The 19,044-nt window shown below is 39.2% G+C and overlaps 1 protein-coding gene across 1 annotated transcript in view; it reads left to right on the top strand.

Annotated features, from left to right (window-relative positions):
• LOC123504218 (nephrin-like) overlaps positions 1-18,133 on the top strand; it is a 61,776-nt gene extending 43,643 nt beyond the window's left edge. The window contains exons 3-18 of the mRNA XM_045254570.1: positions 138-267; positions 6,199-6,404; positions 6,570-6,680; positions 6,833-7,036; positions 7,751-7,902; positions 8,036-8,180; positions 8,678-8,808; positions 10,553-10,712; positions 10,959-11,053; positions 11,154-11,355; positions 12,878-13,046; positions 13,426-13,583; positions 14,300-14,415; positions 16,422-16,701; positions 17,097-17,470; positions 17,601-18,133. Coding sequence (XP_045110505.1) covers positions 138-267; positions 6,199-6,404; positions 6,570-6,680; positions 6,833-7,036; positions 7,751-7,902; positions 8,036-8,180; positions 8,678-8,808; positions 10,553-10,712; positions 10,959-11,053; positions 11,154-11,355; positions 12,878-13,046; positions 13,426-13,583; positions 14,300-14,415; positions 16,422-16,701; positions 17,097-17,470; positions 17,601-17,801 — 2,834 coding nt within the window. The 3' untranslated portion in view covers positions 17,802-18,133. The remainder of the gene's footprint in view (positions 1-137; positions 268-6,198; positions 6,405-6,569; positions 6,681-6,832; positions 7,037-7,750; positions 7,903-8,035; positions 8,181-8,677; positions 8,809-10,552; positions 10,713-10,958; positions 11,054-11,153; positions 11,356-12,877; positions 13,047-13,425; positions 13,584-14,299; positions 14,416-16,421; positions 16,702-17,096; positions 17,471-17,600) is intronic.
• The last annotated feature ends 911 nt before the right edge of the window (positions 18,134-19,044 follow it).

The following is a 19,044-nucleotide window of genomic DNA, read 5'->3' on the forward strand; positions in this document are numbered from 1 at the left end:
TTTTCTCGTAAATATTTTGAACAACAGTAGCAGTATCTCTCTAAATGTAGAAAATTTGTGTCTTGTGTCACTTAATACTTGGGGTCACTCATATCACGTATCCTTTTAGTACTCTTTATGTTTTTTGCTCTCAACAGACGTGGTAGAGGAGGTTCAAGCGGTGTTCGGGGAAGCGGCTCGTCTCCCTTGCAACATGACAGTCAGCTCGGGCGACACAGTCTACCTCGTTTTGTGGTTCAAGGAGGAACTCGCCACACCCATTTATAGGTGAGTTTTTTGAGGCTTCCAATCTCATCTCTTCCACTCTGTTTTGTCTGTACCCATAAAATTAATGATCTGACGCTGCTTGTTGTAGTCTCTCTCTCTCTCTCTCTCTCTCTCTCTCTCTCTCTCTCTCTCTCTCTCTCTCTCTCTCTCTCGTTGAAAATAAGTAGAAAAAGTGCTATTGAACTGTAAGCAATTTGTGTATATATATAGATTTGCCTTAACTTACGTCAACTTTGCCTTGACATCTGAGAGAACATGCTGTGAAGAAAATGGCTCTGGTTATAGAACCGTTGAATTCCCATTTAACTCCCTCCTTCACTTCCACGAGAGTTGATGATACAACCTTACTTATACTGGAGCTGATGATTGTGATGGTGATTCTCTCTCTCTCTCTCTCTCTCTCTCTCTCTCTCTCTCTCTCTCTCTCTCTCTCTCTCTTTTATTTATACCAATAGGCCTTTCATGGGAATTTATGGGCTAAAGGGGATAGTTTTAATGGTATCTCCTATCTCAAAGCCTACCCGCTAGGAAACCGTTTCCCCGAGTGAGGAAGCCCAACCTACACTCAGACCGTGAACAGGATTCGAACCCGTGCGCTTGGAGACCCCTCAGACCCCAAAGCACGCATGGTTCCATTATACCACGGCTCTCTCTCTCTCTCTCTCTCTCTCTCTCTCTCTCTCTCTCTCTGGCATACGAAAAGTGATGTGGTGAGGTTGTACCGCTACACGAAAAAAATGAAGAATACGAAGCGACCGTGTAGAGTTAATTAGATTCAGCAGGCGAGGCGGATACATGCCCTGAGAATGGCAAAGGATGATGTGAGGCAGTGAGGAAGGATGACTGAAGCCAAGAACCGTGTCATGTTTTGTGGATGTATAAGACTTGCTCACTTTTGTTTCCCCTTGATCTTTTGTGTGCTGCTGTGAAGTGTCATTTGTTAGTGAATGGTGTGAGCGGATGTGGAGAGTGTTAGAGAGAGAGAGAGAGAGAGAGAGAGAGAGAGAGAGAGAGAGAGAGAGAGAGAGAGAGAGAGAAAAGACACACACACACACACACACACACACACACACACACACACACACACACACACACACACACACACACACACACACACACACACACACAGAGAGAGGCAACCCCTTTAACCTTCCTCCCCTTGACATTTATAGCACCTGCAGCTCCCTCCCCTCAAGATACAATGCAGGAATATGAAGTGGCCAGACCTCCTCATTACTCCAAAGTTAGTGTTCCGCTGCGTCCGCTGACCTCCCACTAAGCCTGTACAAACTCTTACAAATTAATAAATCATCTCAACCAGTAGCGTCTCTCGAATTTAATTAGAATATGCCTCTTGGTCTGAGGATTTTCTCGGTTCCTTTTATCCGCATCGTTGAAAATCTGAGTCTTCCGATAACAGGACCGTTTTAGTTTTCTTCTACTAATGCAGGCGGCCTTTAAACCCTTCAGTGCTATGACGCGTTTTCATATTCATTCTGCTTGCGATTTAGTGATTTTATACAGTTTGAGAAACCTATGTGGGGTTTGAAATAGTGAAGACTTGCCATTAATCTTTTCAACAAACTCACGGTAAAAATTGCGTTCCAGTACTGAAGGGGTTAAGGTTCTTTCGACTCTCCTTCATGACTGAGTGCTACTGATGCTGATGACGTTCTCTTCACACTGCATTAAGAAAGTGCGGTCATAATGATAACATCTTTCTCTTTTTTTAGTTACGTTGGTTGTCATGTTATGATATACATCAGCGATAGTGACGACAACGATCACATTTGTAAGAGAAGTTCCATTGTCACAACAGAGAAGTCCTCAGTCATACAGGAGAAGACTTTTTACACATCAGAATTCCCATTGGTCTCCACACTAGAGTAGAAATGTTGAGAAAGCTTCTGTGCCGAGTCTTCCTCGTCACTTTCCGTCACCAGATGACCCTCTCCCCTTCCCGCCCTCCAGCCTGCAATGAGGCACCATAACCGTCCCTGCGCCGATAACAGCCAGTGCGGATCGGTACAAGAACAGCGCAATCTAATCCATTCTGAAAGTCGTCAACAGTCTGCAAATAACTCCTCCTGTGCCATTCACCCAAACAACAGCGTTATGCGGCAATTTGCTGTGATAAGTTGCACAACCATTTCCAACAGAGTTTGTTGATATTTGGCAAGGTATTAAGAATTATATATATATATATATATATATATATATATATATATATATATATATATATATATATATATATATATATATATATATATATATATATATATATATATATATATATATATATATATATATATATATATATATATATATATATATATATATATATATATATATATATATATATATATATATATATATATATATATATATATATATATATATATATATATATATATATATATATATATATATATATATATATATATATATATATATATATATATATATATATATATATATATATATATATATATATATATATATATATATATATATATATATATATATATATATATATATATATATATATATATATATATATATATATATATATATATATATATATATATATATATATATATATATATATATATATATATATATATATATATATATATATATATATATATATATATATATATATATATATATATATATGTGTGTGTGTGTGTGTGTGTGTGTGTGTGTGTGTATATATGTATATATATATATATATATATATATATATATATATATATATATATATATATATATATATATATATATATATATATATATATATATATATATATATATATATATATATATATATATATATATTATTATTACTAATGTTATTATTACTGTTACTATCAACATTATTATTATTATTATTATTATTATTATTATTATTATTATTATTATTATTATTATTATAATTTTTATTAGTATGATTATCATTATTACTATTATTATTATTATTATTTTATTGTTAATATTATTATCATTTCATTTTATTCTTATTATTGTTATCATTATTATTATTATTATTATTATTATTATTATTATTATTATTATTATTATTATTATTATCATTATTATTATTATTATTATTATTATTATTATTATTTTTATTATTATTATTATTATTATTGTTATTATTATTGTTATTATTATTATTATTATTATTATTATTATTATTATTATTATGATCATTATTATTATTATTATTATTATTATTATTATTATTATTTTTAGTATTATTAGTAACACTACTATTACTATGATCATCGTGGTTAATGGTACCACTTTACTTACTTTATTCATTACTTTATTTTATAACTTAAAAAGGTAAGGCAATTATGAGTGTTTTCTCTTTGTGTAAATATATATCGAGTGGCCATCTTCTTTCTCAATACTGGGCTGAAAAGATTCAATGCAGAAATTAAAAAGGAATGTTAATTAGTCGCTCTAGCGTAGTTTTATCCTGGTTAAAATCCATTTGCGAAACAGTCGTGAATAGTATTCGACTTTGCTTCTCATGTGTGCAGGTTTCTGTTTCATGAAAAAAAAAAAAAGATTGCCTGCGTACAATCGCATTAGCTAGGCGGAGTTCCGGCTGTACTTTTTCACCTGCACTTTTCTTCGTCCTTGTATTAGTTTTTTTTTTTATGATAGCCTCAACATCCTGCATAATGAAGGCTGGATTTGTCTGATGATGTCAGTCACTGTGGTGAAGCTTTATATTAAATCTGCTAAAGGTAAGGGTTCTCTAGATGCACATGTACATGTGCAGTGTACTGGTGTTGTCTGTTCACAGTTCTCTTCGTGGCAGTTTGGTGCTCTTACTGTTCATGTGCTGCCTTCAGTTGTTGATTGGAATTACTCGAGTTGGGAGGCCTGGAACGTTAATTTATTTGAGACCGTTTGTATGCATACATAATAGTAACACGCAACGCCTCTGCTCTTCACTGTCACATTCCTGGAACACATCCCGCAGGCAGTGCGTGTTACAACGTGCCTTTGAGGATGGCGCACGGTTCTGACTCACTTTTATTTATTCATTTATTTTATTTTTTTATGTAGGAAGAGCACTGATAAAGGGCAGTAAAACTGTAATGAAATAAATGGCCACTGAGGTGCTAGCCCCAAACTGAGTCGACATCGATAGTAAAAACTTACAGGATAAGTGTCTTGAAACGTCTCTCTTGAAGTAGTTAACAGTGGAAATAAAGAAGCTGATAGGGAGTTCCAGAATTTATCAACGAAAGGGACGAATGATTGAGAATACTGGTAAATTCTTGCATTATAGAGTTCCACAGAATATAGGTGAGAGAAAGAAGAAAGTCTGCAAGGATTAGGGTATGCATTTAGTGATGTGATATTAATTAAACTGATTCTTAAGATTTCTGGCGTCCTCTTTATTAGAATTCTCACACAACAGTTTTAAGCTGAAGCTGCTTTGATATTGAGGTTTGAAGACATCCGAGGTTTATTTTGGCTTAGTTCAGTGTGGAGTTCATGGAAGTATTGACAAATGCTACCGTTGATATCATACAAGTGTGTGTATTCCTATCAGTTCCTTTACATATGTGTATGTATGTACATATGCATGTTTGCGCGCACTCTGAATTGTTGTGTACATTGATAGAGAGAAAAATATACAGATAGAAATGCATACTATTGTATTCTCAACAAGGTTCACCAGAATTGTACCAATACTGTAGGAGCGTCCATGATACACACCATCAGTGTTATTTTGTGGAGTTGTATTCAAGTGAAAGTGAAATTATTTAAGACAACACTTTGTGTGTGTGTGTGTGTGTGTGTGTGTGTGTGTGTGTGTGTGTGTGTGTGTGTGTGTGTGTGTGTGTGTGTGTCGCACATAATATGTTTTTACGTTTTTGGTTTCATGTATGTTCGGATTGGCCTGAATAAATAATCCATTTATTCTTTTATGACAGTCCATTTTGTATTACTTTTTATTTATTTGTTTTTGTTTTTAATTTGTAAAACGTAAGTGAACTCAATTTGTTATAGGGTGTGCATGTGTGCGCACATATGTATTTGTGTGTGTGTGTGTGTGTGTGTGTGTGTGTGTGTGTGTGTGTGTGTGTGTGTGTGTGTGTGTGTGTGTGTGTGTGTGTGAAAAGATCCGAAGTGTGGTATACCGTAGTTTAAATATTATTGTTAATAGTACAGTTCCTTTATGTCGCTGCAACTCATAAAAAACATTTGTATGTAACGTTTGACAATATGATTGATTGAGACATGAGACCATGAACTACAAATCGTGTTATTTCGGATTGCTGGACGGCTGGGCAGTTTCCTGGTAGGCTAAGGAGTGATTGCGAAGTAATGGTGGTGATGTGGAGGCTGGGATAGGCGCAAGGACGTCATGCAGTGCCATATTACTGCTTGTCGTGTTTGAAAAGCTTCGGATGTTGAGCTCTAGTCAGTCAGTGGGGCGCTGGGTAAAATCAATGGTCAGTCAGGTAGTAGCCTCTAAAGGATAAGTGGAAAAAAAAAGTGGTTAAATGTTATGACATCACTTAAGGAAGCGATATAACGGAAACCCCTGCAAGTCAATGTTTTAGAATTTTTTGTATGAGATGATTGATATAATTGTATGCATTAAGTATAACTATATACGTCTCGATCATTAAGTGCTTCTGAAGAAAGAAGAGTTGCGCACACTTGGTATTAAGCACCTTTTTAAAGCAAATGCCTACACAATAATAACAGCAAGGTATCCTATATTCTCCATCTATGTAGCAAACCTTTCATTCCTTTTCTTTATGTACATGTACTAACATGTGTTCATACATTATTATTGTTTTGTCACTATCTAGCATTTTTTAGTCGTTCTCATAGCAGCAGCAGCAGTATATTGCAAAGCACTTGAGTGAGATATGCATTGTTTGGTGTCTGCAGTTACGATGTGCGGGAACTCTTAAGGGGACAGCCGAAGCACTGGTGGGACGCAGATCTTCTAGGGTCCAGAGCCTTCTTCAACGCCGGCTCATCCCCACACCTACTGCTTCAAGGCCTGACAGAAGCCGACGCGGGCCTCTATAAATGTCGAGTGGACTTCCAAAGGGAGCCCACGAGAAATACCCGCATTAATCTCACTGTGGTTGGTGAGTTACAGTTTCATTTCATATTTCATCGTATAGTGTGCAATAGTGCAATGCATCACACGATATTTCATTGACTTAGTATGGAGATAATTTTTTTAGTGTGATGTTTCTTGGTGTGAGAGAACAATCCATTAATGATGTTCTTTATTCTCGCCGTCTTGGCAGTGCCTCCGCGCAGGCTGGTGCTGATCGAGGAGAGTGGCGCAGAGGTCCGCACTTACGTGGGTCCCATCAATGAGGCAGACGACCTCCACCTGTCCTGTGTTACTCATGGGGGTGAGTGATGTGTGTGTGTGTGTGTGTGTGTGTGTGTGTGTGTGTGTGTGTGTGTGTGTGTTTGCCAGTATGTAAAGTGTACTAAATCTCTCTCTCTCTCTCTCTCTCTCTCTCTCTCTCTCTCTCTCTCTCTCTCTCTCTCTCTCTCTCAGGTCGTCCTGCACCGTCTGTTGTGTGGCTCATGGATAACAAGGTGATAGATGACGTCGTGGAGAGTCGTGAAGGTGACTTGACGCGCAACGACCTCACTATCCGCGGGGTGACGAGGTCCATGCTGCGAGCACAACTCACCTGCCAGGCTGCCAACAACCAGGTGTCACAGCCGCTCTCCCTCACCGCCACCATAGACATGAACCGTTAGTACATCATAGCAATACTGTTTCCTTTTTCTCTGTGGATGTCCTTCATACACACGCCAGGCTATATCTCGGTAGAAAACTGCTTTGGAAAATAATGATAATACATTAGTAAATAGATAGATTTAAAGAAGATTAACTGGACCTGTGTTGGATCCCAGTGATCTGAAGGAAGATAATTAATTGATGGGACACATTTTTCATTATTCTATGCATCGTACAAGATTCTCTTTTCTGAATTGGAGAGAGAGAGAGAGAGAGAGAGAGAGAGAGAGAGAGAGAGAGAGAGAGAGAGAGAGAGCAAGGAAAGTAGTAGGTGATGGATAAATTGGCTTGCGGCAGCCAAAAAATTACCAGTCGAGATCAGGATCTAATCTGTCATTTCACGCTCTGTAAATCACGTCCCTTGAAGGCTGTCTTCCAAAACGTAAGTGAGAGACTTCTTGATCCTCACTCCACGGGGAGTACTTTGGAAGCGTCTATAGTTATTGAGTCTTATGTATTTATTTTTATTAAGGGGATATTACAGTAGAATGCCTCTACATGGATGTAGCTGGATGTTTTATTGTAACTTGCTAAAACTGATTACAACAGCATTATCACTACACTCTGTAGACTGTTCTTGAAAGAAAGATGTTAACCCACACTACAGCAGCATGACCATAAGGTATCGCGTCCTGGTACTGACTGAGGTTGAATGATCTACTCACACAGTTCGACCGCTGGACGTGACGATACATCACATCCGGGAGCCACTGTCCGCTGGCCGTGCCTATGAAGTGTTGTGTTCCTCTCGTGGGTCTCGCCCTCCTGCCGTCCTTACTTGGTGGTGGGGCTCCGCGAGAATATCTGCCACAGACGATACTGTAAGTGAGAAAGAAATGAGTTTTTACCTTCAGGGTGGAGTCAAAAGCTTTCCATCTAAGCAGTTCATCTTCTATAACAGACGTAATTGAATAATTATGTTAGCACATCAAATCTTCCTTGGCTTCCTGGTAGACTTCGCACGGCGGGAACGTGTCCACCTCTATGGTCCGGCTTACCCCTAACGCCTCGGATGACGGGCGTCTCCTAGCGTGCAGAGCGGAGAATCGCAATCTCCCCACGGCAGTTATAGAGGATACGTGGAAGCTAAGCGTGTACTGTGAGTGTGTTCTGCTTGGCTACTATACATACTTCACACCTCTGTCGTGTTCCTTATGTTTCCTTTTCTTTCTCCCTTTTGTATCCATGGAACTTTTTAAATATCAACAACCTCCAGTAATTTCTTTCATTCTTTTATTTAAGTAATCCTATTACGCAACTGTTGGTTCACTGATTTAACTTAGCATAGATCCTAGAAAGAGTTAAAGTCATTATCCGTATCTCAGTGACATCACGGTTTACTTCAAATTTTTCTTTTAATTTTTTGCATTTAACTTCAGAATTTGATATGGAAATCTGGTTATTGTTTCATTCGTATTTTATGTTACAAATTAAAACGTATGATATATTTTCAGGAGAGCGTACTCAAACTCGCATTCCTGTCTTCCATTCCAGTATTCCTAGTCACAGTTGTAGCTCCTTGTCTACTAAACTTATCCTTCCCCTTCTGCGGCTTTGTTCCTCACTTCGTTTAGGTAGATTTCTATGTGTCCCCAGACACCCCAACAGCGGAGGCGATGCTCGGTGCGTCGCTCAATCCACAGAACATCAGAGAGGGAGACGATGTGTACTTCGAGTGCCACGTTAAAGCCAATCCACGGGCGTACAAAGTTGTCTGGAAACATAATGTAAGTATTGAATACCACGTCTTTTCCTGCATCTGGTTGAGACTCAAATTAATTTTCCTTAGAAATAATCATTTTTTGTTTTTGTTTTTTTGAAAACTGTTGAAGCGATGTGAATTCTTCCAACTTTACATATGAACATAAATATGTTATGAAGAGTGGACGTGAAGAGACGTTGGAGAGAAGCAGTAAGTCAGGCCTGGATGCGTTTTGCTTTGTCTCTCACTTGCTTATGATCACGAAAATGGTCTCTGCATCTCTTGCTCCTTTCACTGCATTATTTCAAAGCACCCAGCAATAATTAAGAAGCGAATGTGAACTGTGCCATCTAAGGATCCAAACTAATGGAGATGTCACGGTTCCTTTATCAGTCTCCGGTGCATTAAACCAACTTCTATCTTTTTCCCTCTAGTATCTCGTTCTCCTGCATTGGATACTGTTGGACCAGTGACTTTTTTTATATAGCTTTGATTGACTCCAGCGCAAAGTTTTGAGTACGTTGTGGAGTCTTGTTCTGTCTACGAAATGTTTCAATAGTAAGTTCATGAAACCAGGAAACGTAATGATACAAATTTGGTGTACTAGAATCCTGAAATTACGTAATTCGAAAGAAAACATGACAATTTAGTGATTTCCTGAAAACTCTGCTGTGAACAAGGAATCATTTGAATTTTTTATAATGTTGGCTGTGGTTTCCGTATTACGGTTGTGATTTCTTTCCTGGTCTCGACTTGAGGATCTGAATTCCTTATACCTTGCGATATTAAAGACCATTGATGCCTCCTATGTTATTCAGTAGAGGTAATTTGAAGGATGTCCATGTTTTCCTGAAACTGGAAAAGAAAAAATTATGTTGTATGTTTCGGCAAAACCTTAGTATCTCAGGAATAGTAAAGGTATTTTGATTATATCTTCGTCAGAATTCCAGTTACCATCACCACAACCACCATTATCACCATCTTCATCATCTCTGTCACTAGCATTACCACCCCATCACCACATCACCACCATCACCACCACCACTTTATATCATACGTCCACTGGTGAACAGAGACTCCTTACCCATGACCTTTTCCGTGTGTTAAGATACATCGCCAATCTCCGACACGTCCTGCCTTTAAACTTTTCAACCTGATCCTTTGCTATCTGCTCCTCCATTTGATGTACATGGTATCCCACAGGCGTCGGTAGGTCAGCATCCATCTCCTGTGTTGTCGTCCCATCGCTATTTCAACACACGTTTTACTTTATACTTAGTTTCAAGTGATTTTATTCGTCTTTGTACTATTTGTGGGGAGTTATTGGCAATGCTGACAAAGTATGCTGGTCTTTTTGTCCTTTGTAACTTACTTTTTTTATTTATTTATTTATTTATTTTTTTTTTGCTTTTTAGATTCCGTGAACTGTATGGTTTCCTTTAAAACACACACACACACACACACACACACACACACACACACACACACACACACACACACACACACACACACACACACACACACACACACACACACACACACACACACACACACACACACACACACACACACACACAACATGGGATTAAAGTACATATATGCATGAAAATCTGAAAATGTATATGGTGCAGTTGACTTTGACTTAACTAAATAAGCCATGGTGTATGCCCGGCTGCTGTAGATACGAGTGTACCATCGCGTTAATCTATGAAAACACCCACTAGATTACTCCAGCATACTGAAGGTGTAACTGTATTCCGCGCATGCAGGGTGTGATAGTGCGGCAGGAGCGAGAGAATGGGATCTTGCTCACCAATAGGAGTCTGGTGGTGCAGGAGGTAACAAGAAACCACGCGGGCCGTTACACCTGCCAAGCAAGCAACGTAGAGGGCGATTCCACATCCCCACCTGTAATATTAGCGGTGCAGTGTAAGTGATCCCAGCCTTATCACCTGTGCTCTGATGTTGACTGTCATTGTGATCTTTGTTAATTCTTTCAGTACAATGACGCGTTTTCATGTTCTTTCTTGATAAACAAATCTTAAGATAAAAAATGTGTCCCAGTACTGAAGGGGTTAGTGTATATAATGTTCCAATAATCACGATATTAGAACATGGAAGAAATAAAAGTACCCTGGGTTTTGTACTAAATATAAAATTTTGGCTTGTTCCCAGACGCTCCTCTCTGCCGCCCTGGCCAGGTGAGCGTGTACGGCGTGTCCAAGCTGGAGGACGCCCATGTGACGTGCCAGGTGGACGCCGTGCCGCAGGTAAGTAGTGATGGAAAGTTGTTCAAAATGTTAAATAGAACTGAACTGTATTAGTGTGACAGACAAGATAGCATTGTTGGTGATGGCTGGTGTGGTGCAGGTGACGCGTTTCTATTGGACCTTCAACAACACTGTGGAAAGCCTCGAGGTGCCGCAGGAGAGATTCACAGTGGGTTTGGGAGGTCGTAGTGTCGTTATCTTCACGCCCACTTCAGACCTCGAGTACGGGACGCTCCTCTGTGCCGCGGAGAACATGGTCGGAAGGCAAAAGGACCCCTGCGTGTTTCACATCATACCTGCCAGTGAGTATCTCCCTCTCTAGGCAGGCCTGGGAGTGGTTCTTCCCTCGCATTGACACATATTAAACAGAAGTCAGTCTCTTTGTCTCCTGTCTTCTTCGATTACTCTTCTTCTGTACTTGCATCTTGCCTTCGTCTCTCTCTCTCTCTCTCTCTCTCTCTCTCTCTCTCTCTCTCTCTCTCTCTCTCTCTCTCTCTCTCTCTCTCTCTCTCTCTCTCTCTCTCTCTCTCTCTCTCTCTCTCTCTCTCTCTCTCTCTTCCAGTCACATTCGGAGTGCGGCATAAGGGCACTAACCCTCCACTTGCTGCAGGTAAGTCCAGGAGAAGCCAGCCGTACGCCAGCGTCATCATGCGTCGGGTTAGGACTTCGCTGCTCAAACTTAAGAATGTCCATTGTATTTTTAGTGTGGTGGAATATTGGTGAAAACTATTTTGCCTCAGGTTTGGGTGAATATATGGACGTGTTGCATACTTTTTGTTGTTGTTGTGTGTGTGTGTGTGTGTGTGTGTGTGTGTGTGTGTGTGTGTGTGTGTGTGTGTGTGGTGGATCGCGGCATTAAAACTGTATACGAGTGTGGCTGGGTGAATTACGGGAGTGAGAATTGGATATGTGAAAGAGTGTTGTGTGTGTGTCTGTGTGTGTGTGTGTGTGTGTGTGTGTGTGTGTGTGTGTGTGTGTGTGTGTGTGTGTGTGTGTGTGTGTGCGTGTGTGTGTGCCTGTAAGTGGTATGTGTGGGTGACGAAATGTGCTGTGCAGTAACTATTGCTTCATATATTTGAATCAAGTACTATTACCTTCCGGGCATATACTACAACGCCTCACTGAGTGTATTGAATAAACTGTCGACGATATATAGCAGAAATGTTGTATTAGAGGTCAATCAATACCTCCGCCACAATAGTATCCTGTTGGCGCAAGCACATCAACCAGTGATGATTCAAGAGTTGCATTTGAAATATTACAATTGCCATACGAGTAAAAGCAAACTGCAGATTGTTCTTTGTAAGCATACTACATAGCCGTGTCATTGATGTAAATTTCAGCTTCATACGCTAACATCCACGACGATCTCTACGTATCTACAATGTGAGAAGCTTGGCAGTTCAATTGAAAACCGATGGATTTACAAAACAACATGTGAAAAATTTATGTACTCTGTTTTTCATGGAGAACACACACACACACACACAATTATATTTCCTTAAACTTGTAAATTTTGAACTAAACATTCAGCGTTACCCAGTCATGAAGGAATTCCACAATGCCATCAATCTGACTTTAGACGGGATGTGAAGAACTGGTCCACGAATTTATCATTATTGTTCATTTAATTTTATCATACGAAATACCTTTAAAGAATATATAGTGGTACCAAAACTCATGATAAAGACTATATATTCCCAAATATATTGTTGTGATGCATCACGTCAAAATCATATCATTCATTTCATACTTATATTTAAAAAAGGATAAGTATGTTATATCGCCACATGTTCACATTGTGTACGCCTTTTGATGTCCTAGCCAAGCCTGAAGCGCCAACCAACTGTTCGCTGTACAACGTGTCAGCGAGCAGCCTGACGGTGGCTTGTATGCCGGGGTTTGATGGCGGCCTCAACCAAACGTTCGCCATGGAGGTGTATGGCACCAGTCCTCACTCTCTCAAAGCCAACATCACTAACAACCACCCTCGGTAAGTGAAACCCTGCACTGTTACCTTATATGTTATACGTAGGTACTTCTATAGAAACCTACATAGATACGAGCATTGATTCTCACCTTTACTAACATAAGTTTATTTGTATAAGACTTTTGATTAATTCCATCAGTTCCCACTATTTATGCTTTTCGTACTGATTCAGACCAAGATACATGTGAATGTTGTATTTAATTCATTATAACAGCAGCGATAAGAAAAATATAATACACAAATTAAGAAAATATAAAAAAAAATAGAAGAATAGAAGTGTGATATTTCGAAACAACAAACATCCCTTTTACAACTTCCATGTTTTCCTGCCGTTTCATGTTGACTGTACAACGTTCCCTTTGCCGGCGTTCCATCCTCTCAGGTTCATGGTCACGGGCCTGGATAACGAGTCTGAGTTCCAGCTGATAGTGTACGCAGGGAATTCTAAAGGACGTAGCAGCATCACTCGCCTGGTGGCCATCACTCACAAGCTACCGGTGAAGCAGCTAGAGACGCGGCTTAGTAATAGCGGCAATGACGGTAATTATCACGGATGACTGAAGACAAAATATATGAGATTTTTTTTATAATTGCACGTGAAAATTGAAGGACGTCAATTACATGGAGAGGGATTGTTCTTCCTTGAAAAATAATACATAGACGAGTGTGGTTCAGCTCATGCAATCATCTCTTTTAAGTATCTTCCTAAATTGAATAAGAGATGAAAAAAAAAGGAATAATGCCGCTGGGTGTCATTTCTTTGCCTCTCCTGACTGTCACTGAATGGGAAATGTCACGTGTCATAGAGTAGTAAGCTGTAAGGTATAAGTCTCTAGGTTTGCATTATTTTTAATCAATAAGGCACCTTCGATACTGACATTATGCAGTGACCAGACAGGACAGCAAGTAGCTAGATATCCTAACCAAGGCATTCAAAAGCTAACGAAGGGGCGGTGATAAACAGTATGTCCTTAACCTCTATAGTACCATGACGCGTTTCCATATTCATTTTGCTTATTATATGATTTTATACAGCTTCAGAAACTTATGTGGAGGATTAGAATAGTGAAGAATGTGGCCTTTAACCTTCTGATCTCTATGGACCCTTCCTAATGTCAATAAAATGGTCCAATCATACAAATATTTCAAGGTAAAAATGTGCCTCAGTGTTGAAGAGGTCAAATGAGTGCATGAGTAATAAAGTACCAAAATTTTCGTGATATATAACGCATACACAAACGCGTTACACTGCACAGCCTCGGGAGTGATCCAGGACCCTCCAGGTGATGGCATGAAGCCTCTACTAGGCATCCTGGGCGGCATCCTGCTCATCGTTGTGCTCATCGCCATCATCATCATCATCGTCATAAAGGTAAGCATCTCGTTATCAATACTCCTTTAGGATCATCTGCATGGTCAGGTCAGTCAGTTAGAAGTCAACCTTTTGGTCTTTTCTCTTCTTATCAAAGCAAATAGAAGCAATTTTAGGATCATTCTGCCTTTAGTTGAGTTTTTTTTTTTTCACCAACAGGACGATCACGGTGCCACAATTTCGCTGAGTGACCTTCTTGTGCTATTTCTGTATCAAAATTGTAGTAGTAGTAGTTGTAGTAGTAGTAGTAGTAGTAGTAGTAGTAGTAGTAGTAGTAGTAATAGTAGTGGTGATGGTGGTGGTGGTCGTTGTGGTATGATAATAGTAGTAGTGGCATTATTGTTATTTTTGTTGTTGTTATTATTATTATTATTATTATTATTATTATTATTATTATTATTATTATTATTATTATTATTAGTAGTAGTAGTAGTAGTAGTAGTAGTAGTAGTAGTAGTAGTAGTAGTGGTGGTGGTGGTAGTAGCAGTAGAAGCAGCAAAGTCAGATAAACTGCAAACTTACCAATCCCATTGCAATGATAACGCTGACATTACCACCACCACAACACCACCCCAAGCATCATCTTTTTTTATACAACTCCTTGATTGGTCGGAAAGACAAAGGCCGTAGTACTTTGTTATGATAATTGAACGCAGTTGGCAACATTGTAGCCATTAGTTTTTTTCACCTAGGAAAAGATTATAGATCATTATTTCCAATGAGGTATGTGACGCGCAGTTCCTGTTATATTCTTCCTAAATCACCCAGTTATAACTTGATGCTTTGGTGAAGTGATATTTTATGTGTATGACTTAAGTATCTGCCTGCAAATGCACTACGCTCAGTTAGACAAGAACATACGGTCTTGATTATTGATCGCTCTGAAACACGTACCCAAAGAATCCAACCTTTACTGGCATCATTGAACACACACACACACACACACACACACACACACACACACACACACACACACACACACACACACACACACACACACACACACATTTATAGACACACACGGACAGACTAACGGACAGCTTGTCAGTTAATGTGTATAGAAGTTACACACACCAAAAGAAATACCAAATGTACGAGAGAGAGAGAGAGAGAGAGAGATTTGGACTTCTCTTATTTATTGTTAATTTTTCTTTATCATTTTGTGTAGTTGCAGGCTTCTATCATTTTGAGATTGGCAAATTCGGTCCCTGAGCTTTCGTCTGTTACAAGCTGAGCCTTACTGATAATATTAACTATCTATAGCTATATCAACTGTCGTTATATCTTATATCTGCATGTATCTCTCATTTCTTACTCGTATTTGCAGGATAATCTTTACTATTTTACTTTGATGCACGAGGAAAAAAAATCTCTGCAATCAGTACATGTATTACTCGATCGCTCCATTTATCAGGTACACACAGATTCAAAGGCAGGTGTCAAAATCACACGCCGCTTCTGAGCTAGACTGACGCAAATGTAATTCAGCTCATCAACTCCCCTCCACAAACTGTCTTAAATCCGTGAAACAACACACACACACACACTCTCTCTCTCTCTCTCTCTCTCTCTCTCTCTCTGAAATTTTGGCGTTTACTTCACTCCCCAACTTTCCTAATGCATATTGATCCACAAGTCTCGCGGCCTCGATTTACAAGACTTCCACTTTGTCATCAGTAGTATGGAAATAACAAATCCAATAACCAGAACAGCAACAGTATTAGTGGTGATGGTGGTAGGGGTAGTAGTGGTAGTGGTGGTGGTGGTAGTCGCAATGGTAGTTGTAGTGGTTCTCTCTCTCTCTCTCTCTCTCTCTCTCTCTCTCTCTCTCTCTCTCTCTCTCTCTCTCTCTCTCTCTCTCTCTCTCTCTCTCTCTCTCTCTCTCTTAATGATAGTATTTAAGATTTACTCATATTAAAGAGTAACATTAGCTGTCGACAGGTTTAAAGTGGTGGCTAAAGTGAAAAAATCTTAATGACCACGTTTGATGTTTGTTTTGCGTGCAGGTGCAGTGCAGTGCTGATGCGAGGCGACGCCAAGAACTGGGAGAAGGAAACGGGGAGGACGACAAAAGACACCGACAAGCGAAGTCTAAAAAGCACCAACCTCATGATTTCGAGAGGCACCAGCTCAGTGTGAGAAGCAGCAAGAATGAAGAAGAGATCCCCAAGGAGGTAGGTGGGGTGCCCATGGAGACTGGCAGTGAGCGGTACACGGAGCACAGGCACCTGCACCTCCACCAACACCACGACGACCAGAGCCCCGATGTGGTTGCCTGCAGCGGAGGTATGTATATTTGTTTCCTTGTGTGTGTGTATGTGCGTGTGTGTGTGTGTGTGTGTGTGTGTGTGTGTGTGTGTGTGTGTGTGTGTGTGTGTGTGTGTGTGTGTGAGAGAGAGAGAGAGAGAGAGAGAGAGAGAGAGAGAGAGAGAGATTCTATTTATTTTTAAATTGTTATTTGGTGTGGAGCACAGACACACTCTTATAATGATAAAATTACATTTATAACATGACAGATAAGAAAATTGTCATAATTAGGCTAAAGTAAGATATTAACATAGCTAAATACTTATCCTTCCCTCCACTTGCCTCAGTACCTTTTCGTGTATAAAGGCGTTAAGACAGAGGGAAGTCAGTGTAACGTAATAATAATTGGTGGTACTTGCATTTTTGTGCCTCAGACTTTGATGATGTGAGTGTAAGTATTCGGCCTGGAGGAGCGATGTCCTTGATCACGGAACACGTTCCTGCCTCACAACACATGCAGCGCGCTTTGCCTTGCCACCACGCGCCGTCATCTTTGGCCCAGCACACTCAGCAGCGGCAAAAACAGCATCAATCCCCAACGCCTTCACCGCTCAGCCAGCAGCAGCAGCAGCAGCAGCATCAACAACAACAACAGCAGCAGCAACAACAACAACAACAACAACAGTCTCCTCTGCTGCTCCAGCATTCTAAAGATCCCTTACACTACTCTTTAGCGACCCCAGGTCATGGCACCCATGAATTTCGCCACCCTCACCCTCATAGACAGCCTCATCTAACAGCTGCCAGAGTGAGTAACGACTCTGCTCCCTTTCAATAAATGTACGTCGTAAAAGTAAAGTATTTTCATAACGATTGATCACTTTAACATCCAGTCGTTAGTCAAATATCCTGACAGAAAATGTCTTGGTTTCCTGTAGATGTGTGACAACGCCGACATGGAGGTTGTAGGCGACAGCGGGACACCTCCCGCCCCGGCACCCGCCGAGGAGCTCCCCGTTCCTCTTATGTTCGTGGGAGATGGGCAAGGGAAGCACACGGGGGCATCTGGAATGGCATGTTTGGCCAGAATACCTGAGGACCCCGAGAGTCCCAGCTCCAGACGAGAAAGTGCAGTGTAAATCGGGCCCAAATTAGCCAAGTAATAACCAATAACAATTAAGGTAAATTATATAAAGATACTGAAACTATTTTATATGCGAATCTTGTCACTGTGTGACAGACGTGGATTTTATATTTTATATGGAATTTTTTTTCAATATACTATAGACAAAACTGATATATAACAAAAAATTATAGAGCTTAGTGAACATTAGACGAACCATTCCAAAAATCAACATTCAGTAGGTAGTTTCTGATAGATAACATTTCCGTGTTCCCGCATTTTACATAGAAGGGAGACTAACTATTGTCAAGGACTGGGATGGCCTGTGCTGTACTTTGTTATATTATAATTTCGGCGTCACTGCATAGTGATGCATATATATATATATATATATATATATATATATATATATATATATATATATATATATATATATATATATATATATATATATATATATATATATATATATATACACTCGTATATAATTTTTTTTTCTTTCCTTGAAATATTCTCAAATCTAGTTGTACCATTGATAAAACATAAGTAAAATGACTTTACGTTGACTATAGTTACGTGAAATAAAAAATGAATATCTGTTTTAAGACAATCAATATTTTATTTTTATTAGAAATTAGAGACGATTACTTGAAATTATTCAATCACAATCAACCACCACGTTAAGACCGCTTTATGAATATGATTAGATATAATAACAAAGGTTGTGTTCACGATATTGAAAATACGAGACAATTTCCTATTGGTCAACCACAACAGGAATAATGAAAATGATATGAACAATAATACAAGACTAACAATTTAGTGATTTTCTCTTAATAAATTCTGCAGTGTTCTGCGCATTGGAGACCTTTATACGTAAAGACTCCTTAACATTTTCGCTCTTGCTCTGTCATTTTTTTTTTTTTTATCTATTTTTGAGCAATGATTTTCTGTGATTCAAATGATTCTACTGGCCCTTACTGAGGTTTACGTGCTTCCCTTCCCCTGGTGGCAGCAGTACCGCGGCCCCAACTGATGCAGCTCAAAGAAAATGGTGAACTTGTATACACAGTGACATGCATTGAGTATCTTCACGGTGTTTCTGGTCTGTATTTTCAAGTGGTGTATAATTTTTCACCTCACACTTGCCATGTTTGATCTTTATTTCTACCGATTTGTTGTTGATTTATGGTCAAAGTTTTTAGATATTTTTTTCCACGTTGTTAATTCACACACACACACACACACACACACACACA

Source organism: Portunus trituberculatus, chromosome 15 (genome assembly GCF_017591435.1).
Source record: "Portunus trituberculatus isolate SZX2019 chromosome 15, ASM1759143v1, whole genome shotgun sequence".
NCBI classification, from domain to species: domain Eukaryota; kingdom Metazoa; phylum Arthropoda; class Malacostraca; order Decapoda; family Portunidae; genus Portunus; species Portunus trituberculatus.